Source organism: Nannospalax galili, unplaced genomic scaffold (genome assembly GCF_000622305.1).
Source record: "Nannospalax galili isolate Female #2095 unplaced genomic scaffold, S.galili_v1.0 scaffold23, whole genome shotgun sequence".
Taxonomy (NCBI): Eukaryota; Metazoa; Chordata; class Mammalia; order Rodentia; family Spalacidae; genus Nannospalax; species Nannospalax galili.
Window position 1 is genome coordinate 868816 of NW_008350771.1, and position 14929 is coordinate 883744.

A 14929-nucleotide genomic window follows, 5' to 3' on the forward strand; every position below is an offset into this window, starting at 1 on the left:
TTTACAGACACTTGATAGCTGCCATGTGGATGCTGGGAACCAAACCTGGGTCCTCTGCAAGACCAGCTGGTGCTCTTAATTGCTGAACCATCTCTCTAGCTCCAGAACATTTTTTTTAAAAGATAGGCTCACATTCTGTAGTCCAGGTTGGCCTGGTACTATATAGCCCAAAATGGCCTCTAACTCGTGGCAATCCTCCTGCCTCAGCCTCCTGAGTGCTAAGGTTACAGATGTGAGCCACCGTTATCTGGCTCTTATCACCTTGACTAGATTTAGAATCACCATGGACATACACGTTAGGGTTTGTCTATGAGGGTGTTTCTAGAAGAGTTCCTGAAAAGACCTGAGCCCAGAATATGGGTGGCACATTGGAGTCCCAGAACAAATTAAAAGAAGAAAGTTAGCTCAGCAAAAGCGTTCATCTCTCTGTTCTCTGGCATATGGAGACAATATGACAGACAAAGCACCTGCTCTCCTGCCTTCACCACCATGATAGACTATATTCTTTTTTTTTTTTTTTTGTCTTTTTGAGACAGGGTCTCCCCAGCTGTCCTCGAACTCACTATGTAGACCAGGCTGGCCGTGAACGCACAGAGACCCGCCTGCCTCTGCCTCCCAAGTGCTGGAATTAAAGGTGTGCGCCACCACGCCTGGCTAGACTGTGTTCTTAAATTCAAACGAACACTTCCTTACTTAAGTTGCTTTTGTCAGGCATTTTTGTCACAGTGAGAAGAAAAGTATCTAACACACCCACTTCTTGCAGAAGACCTGGGTTCAGTTCCCAGCACCCACATGACAGCTAAGAACCATCCTAACTCCAGTTCCAGGAGATCCGCGCCCTCTTCTGACTTCTGCAGGCATTGCACGACACTGGTGCACTTACATACATGCAGGCAATACATTCATACACATAAAATAAAAGTAAAATATTAAAAAAATATATCCTGCAGCCTATGGTTGACAAACCATAGTCATGGGCCAAAGGCAGCCTGCTACTCCAGGTCACCAGGTCACCAGCTCAAAAGAGACTGAGCATTTTCAAATGATTGGAGAAAATCAACAATAGGAAAAGGTAAAAGCCATACTGAGCCCTTGTCAGTGTCTGCTCCTGGCCCTGCCTGTCTGCAGAGGGCTTGTCTGTGGCAGCCAAGTTAGGTACTGTGGTAAGGACTTAGAGAGGCCTCAAAGCCTAAAATATTTACTGAGCGGCTCTTTACTTAAAACTTTGCCGGCTCAGCACTAAATGGTTAGTTTCCCGCACAACCTGCACACCCTAAGGAGGGCAAAGGAAAGAAAAGAGAAGGAAAGTCAGATACAGACACGAACATGACATACCCGGAAAGAAACCTGCTGAAGTCGTGTTGTCCTGTTACTACAATCCACAGAGGCTGAGGCAAGCTGCCCCCCCCCACACACCAGGGACTTTTGATGGCATAGGAGATAATATTTCAATGAAGCTGGTTCTTAAATGGGAGGAAGCTCTGTAGCTTGTTGAGGGAGGGTGTCAAAACCATAGCATCATTAAGGTTAGGCAAGGGCTTCACCCCTGCCTGACCTTTGTCCCCAGCCTTGGAGACTTTGATTCTCTATGGAAGCTTGAGAGTCTTGGAAGATAGGCCAGAAAAGGCCACACATGGGGACCCAGGAGGCAGGTGAGTGATCAGACCACAGTGAGAGTCGGGAGACTGGCTAGCAAGGAGAAAGTTTTAGTTTCCTCGGCTTCAACAAAAGGGACAAGGCCCAGTGTCCTCCATGGAGGGGGTATATGGAGGCAGAGCCGGCTGGGGTGGGGGTGGGGAGCATCGAATATTGACAAACCAGCTACCCCCCTGCAGACCGCCAGGTCACAAGCTAGGAGGGAACAGAAGAAAAGCCAGGTCCAGGAAGTCACCTGGATGTGTTTCTCAAACTCGAAGACGCCACACAGAAATGAGCACAGGTTCCAGTTCTTCACAGCAACCGTCAAAATAGGCAAAACTGGATAGTAGCTGTTTTTAAAAAACATCCTATTAGAACCAGAATGGTGTGTGCTTTGTGGCTCAGGAAGAGCCGGCAGTTGGAAAGGGGCCCAGGGCCTCCCAGGGGTTGGTAGGTTCTGTGCTGGGAGTTTGCTTCGTGATTGGTTAAGGAGCTGTGCCCTGGAGGGACATCCCAAGGAAAGGAGCTGTCTGAAGGCAAGTGAGGTTTCAATCTGAGATTACGATTCCTTTCTTCAATAAGTTAAAAATATTTGTCCTCAACTCACAACTTCCCAGGTGAATTTGAGACTACCAAGGAACCCTGGACTGTTCCTAAATACAGTTCCTAAAGACATGTGAATCAGACCCACCGTGGGGTGCGCTGCGCCTGGCATGGGTTATGGACCCAGTGCAGCCGGACCTGACTGGGAACTTGGGCCCTCCCTCCCCCACTGCTTCTGGGCGTAGTCAACTGGGGGATGACAGGGAAAAGTGCAGAGGCCGGGCAGGCCTCCCCTCCTGGACATTCCTCTTGAGATGGCAAAGTAAAGCACCTTAGTACCGACAAGCCAGGAGAAGCCAGCCTAGCCAGACCACTGGGCAGGTCGTGAATCCAGGTCCCATTCCACATCCAGAGTCATGTGCAGCAATTAACTTCCCCCACAAGCTACAAAAAAAAGTCATGAACTGCCATCAAAGTTGACTGCGGAATTTTGGCGATCTTTCATTCACCTTAAATTTTTGCCTTCAAGCAAAAGGAATTAGTGATGTTTGAAAAGTCTCCTGGGGCATCATGGGAAATTCTTCCAAACCAGGAATTTGGGCGGGAGCCAATAAACAGGAAGCACAGGCAGGCAGGGGTGTATCAGGGCATCCCTTAGCAGCCACCCCAGTCTTCTGAGGAGACTCTGCGGGATCCCAGTCCTTGGGGAACAGACTCTCTGCTCCTTTACTGTGATTTGATGGGGGAGCCTGCAGGTCCTGGAAGTGTCGTTGAGATGAGGCGGTTGGCCGCACAGTGCGCTGACTGCATTTTCCAGGGAAGGCCTGAGAGAACAGAAGATGGCCCTACCTCTTGCCACCTCCTCCTCTTTAAAATTTTATTTATTTTGGTCTTTTTGAGATAGGGTCTCTCTGTAGCCCCAGCTAGCCGGAAACTCGCTCTGTAGACCAGGCTGGCCTTGAACTCACAGAGATCCGCCTGTTTCTGCCTCCCGAGTGCTGGGATTAAAGGCGTGCACCACCATGCCCGGCTCCTAAATATTTATTTTATAAGTGTTTTGCTTCCGTGTATGTAAGTGCACCACGTGCATGCAGCTCCCTAGAGGCCGTAAGATCCTCTGGAACTGGAGTTAAGACTCCTTGTGGGTGCTGGGGCCCAAACCCGGGTCCTCTGCCAGTGCTCTTAACCGCTGAGCCGTCTCTCTAGCCCTATGGCCTTGGCCTTTCGTTGGTCGGCCTTGGCTACATTAAGCTTCCGGGGCCACGAAGAAAGGGAAGATTGCTGTAGTCCAGCCCTGTGTGCAGAGGGCTCTGGAGTTGCACAGGCTTAAGTCTCGACACTGTCCCTGCTCTGGGGACTTGGAGGGCGCCCGCCCCCCGCCCTCCCCAGGGCCTTGGCACCGCCAGCGCCGCACAGGTGGAGCGCCCCACGTCCTGTGCGATAGTCGGCGGGGCTGTTCTGGGGTAGAGAGGGAGGCTTCCGCGCGCAGGAAGGAAAAGAGGGGCTTATGGAGTGTCTCCTTTGCAGTGGTCGAAGGGCACGCGTTGAGCGGAACCTCTCCAGGCTGCTGCATGCCCAAGCCGGAGCCGCGTCCACGCAAGCCGAGCCCGGACCCGGAGGGATGCCGGCTTGGACTCAGTGCCGAGTGGAGCCTGGCAGACTTGACATCTCTGAGCCTCAGTTTCCCCACGTGTAGCGGAGGGTGCGAGTGGTGCTGCCCTCTCTGGCGGTTAGGCGCGTTGCAGGGCCCCGGTTAATCCGCACGTGGCAGGGACTCGGGCGAGTCCCCCTGGGTCTAGCCGCGGCTGCGGTCCTCCTCTGACCTTCCCCCACCATGTATCGTGGGCAACCGGAGGTTTGCAGGGCGCTCACATGAGGCCTGGGGGAGGGGGCTCTTGAGCTCCGGGGTCGCCACGTGGGGAGAAGGTAGGCGACCGGGACACGCCCAGCCTGGCCGCCAGGGGGCGCCCTGCGCTTTCTCTGAGCCCCAAACCTGCCTTGGAGGCTCCGCCCCTCCACCCCTGGGAGTCCAGCCTCTGCTCTCCCTCCCTGGGACACGGATCCAGCTGCCTCACTCACAATGTAACGGGTGCCACATCCCCCTGGTATCTGTGTCTACCTCCTGGTCGTCTTTAAGAACCCTGTCCCAACTTCCCGGGGATCCCAACTCCCTGGCCCATCCGGGTTCGGCTGCTGGGGCCAGGGGACTGTGAGCATCTTTAACCACAAAGAAGACAAAAAAAGTGCCATGGCTTAGGGATAACCGAGCAAAAAGAGCGTAAGCGCAGGCAGCCTCCCCATGCACCCTGGACAGCCAAGGACCCCAATGTTAAGTCTTTGAAGAAGCAGACCTCTAGCTGGCTTCTGCCAGTGGGTACCCACTGTTGTGCACTTGATACAAAACAGCCTACTGCTGGCGGTGTTTGGCCAGGAGTAACTCCTCCATCTGAGGTTCAGGGCAAACAGCGGCCCAGCCAATGTGGTTTGCCTGCCGCCCTGCACCTCCCCCAGGTGGTCTCCTTGCACCTAGTAACCCAGGGGGTCTCCAACCTTGTAACCCAGGGGGAAAACAGGCAGATACTTAAAAAAAAAAAAAGACAATTTTCTCTCCCGAAGATCTCTGATAGCTGAGGAGAGGCAGATCTCCACAGAGCTTTGGGGACACCCCTGTTGTGATGAGACTGTGGGTGGCCTGCATGAGACTGGCCACATTTCCAGACAGCCAGCAGCCCTACTCCAAGGCCTTGGTAAATCACTTGGCTCCAGAAGTCACTTATAGGGACCTGCCACTCCCATCTCAGGCTTCTGAGAGAATCTTTCATTACTCCTGACCCTCTCCTCTGCCTCTGGTTCCAGCTGACTGGGTTGGGGCAAAATGCTCTGAGCTAGACCAACTGGAACTTTGAAGAATCTGAAAGAGTACAGAGGAGCATGGCTTTAGAGCTAGGGTGATGGCAGTAGAAACAGCACCATCTAGAATAATGAAGCCAAGGTTTCTGGGCTGGATCCCCAGCCCTAGCTGCCTGAGTCCTCTGGACCTGGGGCAAGGCATCAGAGCAGCTCAGTGCTGGCACCTACCCTGAGGTCATCCGGCACAACTCCCCCACATCAGCTGCTGCTTCCACAGCCTTGGGTGGATCAGTCTGTTGCCCCTAACCCTGAAGAAGCTGGAGGGGGCCCAGTGACCACCCAGTCTGCTCTCTAACAGCCAGCCCAGAGGACAGGGCTAAAGAAAATGATTGGCCTCCTGTCTGATTTTATAGATGAAGAAACTGCTGGTAAGCCTCAGAGCCCTTTGAGGTGGTTAGTACCACATCTGCATTTTGTAGACAGGGAATAAGACATAAATGTGACCAGCCATGTGAACACAGGTAAGTTAGGGGGGGGGGGTCAGAGGCTGGTTCCCCACTATGGTGCAGGTGATAGCCCAGCTCACAGACTCTGCAGAGGGCCTGGTAGCCACGGAGCTCACAGACAGGATCTGCTACAGCCCTCTGCCTACCCTGAGCCCAGGAGCATCTTGTTCCCTCCGCAGTTCCTGGATCACCAGGGTCTGCCTTCTCTTCTCTTGGCTTCAGGGAGCCACAGAGGCCAGATCTCATTGTACTTTGGCTATGTCAGCCACCCAGGGGCATCTGGGAAGAGCCCAAAGTTTCTCTGTACAGAGCTTCCAGAGCCCGACATGAATTTAAGATTCATATGCCAGGACCACTATCTACTAAGGGTTCACACCCTGGATGGCACACCCTGGATGGCACAGCCAGGGGCTTGAAGTCCAGTTCCGCCAGGCATTGGCTGGTACACCCTGGACAAGTCATTCCCCCTGTCTGGGTTTATATACTTATAAAATGGAGCCTGGGTTTGGGATTCTGGGTTCAACTTGCTAAACATGACTCTGAACTGGCTCACCAGTTCTGCCCCTGAAGGATACGGGCAAATGCAGGCAGAGACATGGACCGGGATTCTCCCAAGGCCACCTTGAGGGAAAAGCTGGATTAGAAACATACTCCCTCCTCTGGATAGCTCTGGTCTTGACTAAGCTTGAGGCATCTCTGGGTAGAAACTGCCAGGGACAGTGTGCAGACACCACTGTGGCATATGCTGTATATTCTAGGGATGGCTCAGAAAGCGCAGGCTGGCCTGCCTAATCCTAAAGTAAGGGTGAGAGGAGGGATTTCCAGGCTAGGGGCAGGACAGGGCTTGTGTATGCCTCTCTCTCTCCTCTCTCTCCTCTCTCTTCTCTCTCTCTCTCTCTCTCTCATGGTAGGGGCGGCAGTGGTGAGTTTCTCGCTCTCAGGGTGCCCTCACTCATTCGTCTTCATCCATCTGCTCTCGCTCTCTCTCTCTCTCTCTCTCTCTCTCTCTCTCTCTCGTGTCCCTGCTGTTTCCACTTCATCCAGGCTCCTCCTGACCCAGAAGAGAAGTAGGGGGAAGGGGTCTAGGTCACACAGAGGCCAGGGCAGAGTTGAATGGGATCCAAGCCTCTGCGGGACTATCAGTGTCTGGACACCAAAGCCACTGGCCAGCCACACATCTGCAGGGACAGTGGAACCGCCAGGCCTGGGAGGTCCCTCCCCAAGGGAGACCAGTAGGCAGCAAGCTTACCTCTCCTCCCTATTTCCTCGTCTCACCCAGGGTTGTAACACTGGCCTCCCAGAGCTCAAGAGATTAGCTGTGGTTATAACTGGGAAAGGGGACCAGCTCCTCTCCTGCTTCACAGCTCACCCTGCCTGAAGCTCATGGTTGGAGGACAGACAGGTTGTTCATTGGCGTCCACTTGTGTTCAATGTGCCAGGTGTTCAATGTGTGTGCATTGAACATTAATCTCTGAAAACACTGGGTGATACCAGTCCTGCTTTTACACAGAAGGAGAAACTGAACTCAGCTTAGCTAGTCTCTCTCCTCTCCCTCTCCCTCTCCCTCTATCTCTCTTATCTGACCCAGGGCCAGGGGTGGAGAATAGGAAAGTAAGAAAGGGGGGGAAGGGCAACGATAGGAGCCTTATGCATGTTCCCCTAGCATGAAAGCCAGCAGAGATACACACTCCCCTGGGCACAAGGCACCAGAAGGGAGCAAGGCAGACCCAGCCCTGCCCCTCAGACCACATCAACCAATAAGGACACAGGAAACAGACCCCCCCCCAACCCCCAAGAGTGCTCTCAGTTCACCTGTGTGTGGGGAAGCTGCTGTGCAGGGAGGGATAGAAGGGGAGGGTGATTTGTCCAGGGGTTGGAGCAAGGCCCAGAGCTCTGAAGGAGCAGGAGGTGGCTTGGGGGACTGGTGTTCCTTACAGAAAGCTAGGAACAAGACAAGTCCTGGAGCCAGAGCTCCAGGGAACTGGACAGATTCAGCAGGAAGGCAGAGGGTATGATTGCTCAAAGAAGGGATTTGAAGTTGTTTTCTGGAGCCATTGAGGGTTTTCAGCAGGGGTGGCAGGGTCAGATTCAGACTAGAAATGTTTGGTGACTGCAGACCAGTTAGGAGGTGCAAAATGTGTCCAGATCACCAGGGCCCCAAGTAAGAGATATTGAAGGCCTGGACCAGCTGAAGGTCCGGAGCAGGAGAGTAACAGCAGGGAAGAACCCAGCTGGTTTCAAATGAAAAGGGGTTGGAAAGGGCAGAGGGGAAAGGAGAAGGGCAGGGGCCTGCTGACCTTGCTGTACTCTGGTGGCCAGTGGGGCCCTTCACAGGGGAGACCAGGAAGGTGTAAGTACAGAAACCGATCAAGGAGCTGTCTAGTGGCTGAGACTGGGCTTGTGGCCCAGGTCAAAGGAGTCTCAACACCACGGGAGACAGGTGGGCCAGGGAGGAAGGATAGGTGCAATCAGCAAGTGGGAGAGGTTGCCACCTGGAGTGGGGTCCGCACTGACTGGATGCCTCCCAGGCTTTGACCCCTAAAAACCAAGACCCGGGGGAGAGAACTGCGCAAGCCCAGGAGCGGAGGCATCAGTGTGCCGGAAGGCGGTGGAAAATCAACCGGCTGGAGGGTCTCGAGCCACGGAGGCACAGGACAGCGCCGCGGGGAGCGGCCCGCGGCGTCCTCTCTCCTTCCAGCCCGACGGGAGGTCGGAGAAGGTCGGGGGTGGTGTCCGACCGGCAGGGCGCACACAGGTCTCCGCCTCCCGCACTGCGGCCTCCTCGTGGGCGCTGGCGGTCCTCCGGCCGGGGAATGCGAGGCCCGGGCTGAATGCAGGCGGCGGGGGTCGCGGGCATCCCGCAGCCGGCTCTCATTAGCGCGCTCCCGCCCGAGCCGGGGACCGCACGCTAATCAATCCCAGGCCGGAGGTTCCGAGGGCCGCGCGGCGCCCGCATCATGGAAACTGGCTGCGCTCCCGAAGGGCGGGGCTCACCGTACCGTCGGGGCCTGGCGGGGTGCGGGGCGGGCGCGCCATCGAGGCAGATGGAGGCGGCGGGACAGGATTCGGTCCTCCGAGGGGCCCGGGAAGGCGGCGCGGGGCGGGGCCGGGGCGGAACTCGCGGAGACCCAGGAGGCGCCGGGCAGAGCCTCGCGTGTACTCGGACCCTGGGCCGGCCGGGCGGAGCCAGGTGAGCAGAGCGCGGGCCGCACTTCGAGCCTTGGAGCCGGGCCGCCCCCGCGGGCGCCCAGCAGGCAAGGCCGGGCCTGGGGCCTTTCTGGAGTTGGGCCGGCCCGCTCGCTCTGCTGCAGGCGGGGAGGGAGGCCACAGCGGGGACAAGGCGGGTCTCCGGGTCGCCCCCGTGCTGTGGCCAGAGCGCCGGACCCCGGCTACCTTTCCTGAGGTCCTCAGCTGCGAGTTCGGCCCGGGCCCTGCGGCTGCAGTGGCTTCGCTCCCGGGACCCCGCGCCTCCTCCTTCCCTAGGCCTACCGCGGTGCAGAGACCACTGGGGAGCGAAGACGCCCCTTCCGGACAGCTAGGCCCGGACCTTGCGCCCCGCGCCTCCCTGCCGTGGGGCCCTCGCGGCCCGGCCTCCTGGAGCCGCTCAAGAGCGCGGCCCGGACCCTGGGGTGCAGGGGCGGTGCTGCTCTGGCCGGGACGCGGCCCACGGAGGCCTCGGGCGGAGGAGGCTGGAAAAGAGGCCAGGCGGTGGGAAGGGGGGAATGATTCATCCCGAGGAGCCCGAATCGGAAACACCGCAATCTGGGCCGACCGGAGAACTAGCAGGGGAGTCCGTCCGGCGAGGACCTGCGCCCAGCTGGGCCAGTCCCCTGCCTCCTGCTCCGGCCCTAGCCTGGCCGCGGGGGGAGGGGGAGGCCCCTTCGGAGGAGTGTTAAGAAATCCTGCTCCAAGTCCGTCGCTGCCTCCTCTGCTCTGACTGGCTGGTCTGGCTCAGAGCGGTCTTCACAGAGTCTAGCTCAAGTCTCTCCTGCTACAGCTCCAGTGCTGGCTGAGGAAGTCTGGAAGGAGGGGGAGAGCAAGGAGAAGCTGGAGTCAGTGACACCCCCTCCTTCCCACTCTGCGGTATGTACAGCGCAGTAGGGGGGAGGTAGGGCGCGCCAGCGACCTGCGGATCGGGCTGATCGCCCCCTCCCCGGGTTACTACGGTGCAGCCACGTGCGGGGGTGGGGTGGAGCCCGGGAGGTACTTACCCTAGCCGCAGCTGCCCGGGCCCCGCACGTCCCCAACCCGGGCCCCGCAGGCAGTCGGAGAGGGCGCAGGCTGCAGAAGCCCCGCAGCCCGGGGCTGCACCAGGGAGCCGCCCGCAGCCCCCTCCTGCGCACCGGCCCGGCCAACCCGGGCTTGTGCCGCGCGTCCCTGGCTCCCAGCTCCGCTGCGGAAAACCCGAGCGGGGGCGGCTCCCTGCCTCGGAGCCCGGGAAAATCCGGGGGTGGCCGCCAGGGATCTCCAAGCGGCCGGGCCGAGGCGGTCCGAGCGATCCTCTCCCGGACCTGGGCGCCGAGCCCCGGCCCGTCGGTTCGATCCCCGCCTCGCATCTTGTCCCTGCAGAGTGCCCGGACGACAGCGCGATGACGGCCAGGAGCCCCGGAGAGCGCCCCGAGGGCCGTGTCTCGCGCTTGGGCCGCCGCCTGGGCCGGCGCCGGCGGCCGCGCTCCCCGCCAGAGCCGCTGCGGGTGCGGGCGCGGCTGCGGCTGCGCTCGCCGTCGGGGGCGTTCGCGGCTCTGGGCGCGCTCGTGGTGCTGGTGGGCATGGGCATCGCGGTGGCTGGCTACTGGCCACACCGCGCCCCGGGGCCGCGCGCTCACAACGCCAGCACGCCCAGGCTCAGCCCCGGCCGGGCGCACGAGCGGCTGCGGCTGCTGGGACCGGTGATTATGGGCGTCGGCCTGTTCGTGTTCATCTGTGCCAACACGCTCCTGTATGAGAACCGGGACCTGGAGACGCGACGGCTCCGCCAGGGGGTGCTGCGTGCGCAGGCGCTCCGTCCGCCCGACGGCCCAGCCTGGGACTGTGCGCTGCTGCCCAGCCCAGGACCCAGGACTCCTGGGGTCATCGGCTGCGCAGAGCCCGAGACTTGGGACCTGTCCCCGCATCGGGGCACATCGCCCGTCCCGTCAGTGCGGAGTCTGCGTTCGGAGCCTGCCAATCCTCGCTTGGGGTTACCCGCCCTGCTCAACAGCTACCCGCTGAAGGGGCCGGGGCTGCCACCGCCCTGGGGTCCACGGACTCAGACTGGCCACGTGGTCATCACGGTGCAGCCCTCTGGTTCCTGTATTGAACATTCCAAGTCTCTGGATCTGGGCCTTGGGGAGCTCCTCCTGGGGGCCCCAGCAGCTCGGGACTGCACTCATCGAAGCTGGCCACGGCTGGACCGCCTCAGTTTGGGGGGCTATGCCAAACTGGGAGGGGACTTAGGGGCCCAGGTCTGAGGTCAGGGGACAACCTGTCGTGAGGCCACAGTGTGGACCATGGTACCTGGACAGGGACACCAGAAGTCCCCGGTGTCTAATAGCTGCCTCAATCACCTCCCACGGTAGGACGGACTCTCAGACAACAGCAAAGTCCTCCTGACCTTCATGTGCAGAGAAAAGCCAGCTGCACCAGGCTCAGTGAGCCCCAGCCAGTGTGTTTTTAAGGTGGAGACCAGCATGACTCAGCCTTAGGAATTTCTTCAGCCCATGTGGCCTTAGCCCCCGTTCAGGTACCTGAGGGGGGCTGCAGGGCCAGGCCAAAGGAATCTGGAGATGCACCCTGGTAACTCGGCAAACTCAAAGTAGTAGGCAAGCATACCTAAGACCCGGAAGGTAGGTTGGGATGTTGTAGGCTGGGACAGGCTCCCTCCAAGGTGGCAGTGACAGAGGTGGGACCTCTGGGGGTTTGGGGGGCAGGGAGATAGGCAATGGGGTGATGCCATCTAGGACCAGGACTGAGCCTGTAACTCCTATCACCTCAAATCCATCTGCCCTTAGCGGGTGGGGATCTGTCCCAGTAGGGCTAACCACTGCCAGCAGACTCTTGAGGTCAGACCCCTCCCCTGGAGACAGGACTGGGAAGCCCCTTTCTCTTCCATCTGGCTGGTGCTGCAAAGTCTCCCTTAAGTTGGTAGAAAGGACCAGCCAGTTGGCCAGGTCTTGGCAGTCCCTCTCTGTAGTTCACTCTGGAGTGGTAGGTAGCTTACTGGAGAGAGCAGCTTTAGGTTTCCCTTGCCCAGGTTTAAATTCCCCCAAGCTGCTGGTAGAAGAGAAATTTAAAAGCAGATCGATCCTCACAGTCAAGTTTTTTTTTTTTAAGTTTATTGAAAAATGCAATACAAGAAGCCAGACCAAACATATCTAAACACTACAACCACACTTGTTACTATGAAAGGCCAAAACTGCAGACCTGATTATTGCCTATTTCACCTAAGGATTTTTATCAATTTGATTCTGCTGCCATAGTTCCTATTTTGTCAAATGTAAACAACTACTTGATATGAATAATTTTTAAAAAATTTACAAAGCTCCTTCATTTTTGTCATCAAAATATCAAATGTATATTTGAGAAAAATTTGTAAAAACAACCAGCCTGGGGCTAAGGTCCTGGGAAGAGATTTCCCGTGAGCACTGAGGGGTACTGGTCAGCTCTAGCTCCATTTCTCAAGGTAGGCCAGGGTCCCCTAACCAGGCTGTGCAGCATCCCCCAGAATACACTGGCTTGGGGAGGGACACAGACACCCACAAGGATCCCTGGAGTTAGGCTCTTTGGCCCTCAGCTTGGGAATATGGGTATTACTTGTGGGTGGCAGAGATCTCGTGGTTTGAAGGAAATCTACTTCTGGAGTAAAAATAAAATCGCAGTGCAAGTTGCTACTGTGGTGTGTCTGAGTCACTTTAGGAAAACTGCTGCCAAGTCTCTGACCCTGGAGATGGTTCTCCCTCCCCCCTCACCATTTCTACCTGGACAGAGTCTCTTATTCACACACACATAAACACACACAACTGCAGAAAGAATCCAAACAATTACCATAATCCCAAGATCTGTTGCCAGCAAAGGAGGCGGAGAAGCTTGGAAGGACATCAGCACTCTGGTCCAATTTCCAGACAAAGGTGGCAGACAGTAAAAGTTCAGGCCCTTAGGTCTGGGGTCCTGTGCTAGGAAAGCCCTCATATTGATGGGGACAGCACAGAGTACAGTGCAGAATGGCCCTGTGTCCTCTCCCCTTCCCCATCTCCCAAGTTTCAGCTTTGAGCCCCCAAACTCCAGCTGGCGGAGGAAGCAAGCTCATGCTGCTGCATGCATGCTGGATGGGAGCATCCACTGTTGGCAACACAGCCCCACACATCTTTTCTGACCTGTGCTGCAGCCTGTAAGTTTGCTCCTGAGAGGAAGAGGAACCCAAACCTGCTACTGCTGCACCTGGGCTCTCCCTTCCCTTCTTGGAGCAAACTGCTTGTTGGTAATAACAGCCTCATGGGAACTAAAAGAAAAATCTGCACACTGAAAATCAGTTCAAAGCTGCACAGTTCATCTAAACAGCGGCCAGTGGAGGCCGGAGACTGCTGTGGTTTCCAACTTCCCCCATCGCTGCCGTTCAGCCCCTAGCCACTGCTGTCAATGACTTCTTGTCAACCCTCATCAAGTTCATTTCTAGTCAAGAATTAGGATTCTGACAAGCTTCAAGTCAGGTCTGTTTGTAGGGAGCAAGCTGGAAGGTTAGAGAGGCACTGTTAAAAATCAATGCCCCCAAAGCCAAAGTCTTACCACCAATCAAGGACTCCAGGCCTCCTTTTCAAAACCAAGATGAAAAAACCCCAAAGAAACTAAATCAAAACCCACCATAAAATCAACCCCACCAAACCTGACAGACTGCTTAGGCAGTGAGTGGGGATGAGTGGCCCCCAACCGTCCTGTCCAAGGATGGTCACTAGGCGACAAACACCCTTGCTCCAAAAGGGTGTCCTCAAGCAGCTGCCTGTCAAGAGGAGAAAAGTCAGAGCCCATGACTTCTTCTCAGAGCCCCATCCTTTAGCACCCCAGGCTGGGGCAGCTGGAAGCATTCCTGAGCAGGATCTGCCTGGGTGAAGAGCACTCCCCGAACTAGAAGACCTGATTTTTAGAACCTCATTAACTTCCCTTCCCCAAACCACAACTAAAATGTTCCATTGGTGCTTTTGGCCAAAAGTGCCTAATTTTTCCATGCGTTCTGGTCTCCTGAGATGGGAGCTTGGGGAGCACTTGGCAGAGCTGCTGCTTCGGATGAGGTACAAGGGTAGCTGGGAAGGTGAAGGCCACAGATATGTTCAAACATTCACAGTATCAGATCTATGTGAAGCAACTTATGTCTCTGACCTAAAGACTCTCCAAAACAGAATTTGAGAAAGGGAAGAAACATGATGCCTGCAAACTCAGCAAAGGCCTCCACCTCACCAAACACTCTTGCCACGGGAAAGGACATTTTTGTGGGGTTTGTAGATCAGGGCAGTTGCTCTGCCTGACACAAGCTGGCTCAGAGAAAGAGCTGGTGCATGAAGGTTCTGCATCCTCCAAAGGTATAAAGCTAGGGGAGGAGCAAGGAAGTCCCGCTGAGCTGGCTTTGGCCTCTAACACAGCTGCAGTCTCTGGAGGGTCCTTGAGAGGCCTGTGGACCCTGTTGGTGTCTGGGTTGGAGATAAGTGAGGAGAGGCTAGGTTGAAGGGGTCACCAACCACCCCATAAGAAACAAAAAAATGCCTTAAAAACAGTTCTTAGAGTGAAAAGTTGATCAATTTCTGGCATCACAATATAGAAAAAAGTCCTCAGAAGGATCAGGGTATCTAGAAGAATCTCTTGGTATAAATTCCAAATAGAAAATGAAGCTGATTTTCTGTGGTGCAGTCTGAAGTCTGACTGTTGCAGGCTGGCTTCTTTACTGCTTGCTGGTTTCTCTTGGATGGGAAAAGGACAGGGGTGGGGAGAGGATGGTTCCTAAAGGAAAGAGCACATCTTTAACCCTGCAAAGGAAGAAGCTTCCCAGCCCATGGTCAAGCTCTTGTGGGCTGCACTGGGTCTGCCCTACCCAGCCATGATGACTACTGCAAATTCTCTGCAGGCTACGTGTAGGCATGCATTTATCTGGATCCCTGGATCCCCAATGCTCTAGTCTGACCCTCAGGGCTCCAGCCATTTTTTCCACTCTAGCCCCACACTTCAAGAAGCTTGGTCCTGCTCTTCTGTTCTCTGGTCCTCTCAGGTTCAGACCCAGAGGCTCTGGAGTTGCCAAGGGTGAAGAGCAGTGAGGTCTGGGGACAGGAAAGTGCTGAAGCAAGAGCTAGGTGGACTCAAGATGGTGAGTGTTCTTATCCAAGTCTAGGGTACCTCCTACTATCCAATGCTGTTGGCACACTAAGGCAAAG

General features: G+C 56.3%; 3 protein-coding genes across 12 annotated transcripts in view; 1 reads left to right on the forward strand and 2 right to left on the reverse strand.

Annotated features, from left to right (window-relative positions):
• Positions 1 to 6518: 6518 nt before the first annotated feature.
• LOC115072863 (collagen alpha-1(I) chain-like) lies at positions 6519 to 9488 on the reverse strand (the record flags this gene model as incomplete). The annotated part of the gene is made up of 1 exon (XM_029570852.1): positions 6519 to 9488. A coding segment is annotated over one exon (996 nt), but the record flags the coding sequence as incomplete, so codon positions are not given.
• Tmem200b (transmembrane protein 200B) lies at positions 8589 to 12535 on the forward strand. Its single transcript, XM_008847928.3, has 3 exons — positions 8589 to 8727; positions 9535 to 9620; positions 10107 to 12535. The coding sequence occupies exon 3, from the start codon at positions 10127 to 10129 to the stop codon at positions 10985 to 10987; it is 861 nt and encodes a 286-aa protein (XP_008846150.1). The 5' UTR covers positions 8589 to 8727; positions 9535 to 9620; positions 10107 to 10126; the 3' UTR covers positions 10988 to 12535.
• Positions 11835 to 14929, reverse strand: part of Epb41 (erythrocyte membrane protein band 4.1) — a 197194-nt gene continuing 194099 nt past the window's right edge. For all 10 annotated transcript variants that reach the window (XM_029570850.1, XM_029570851.1, XM_029570846.1 and 7 more), the window contains one exon: positions 11835 to 14501. The gene's annotated coding sequence lies outside the window, so the exon portion shown is untranslated. The remainder of the gene's footprint in view (positions 14502 to 14929) is intronic.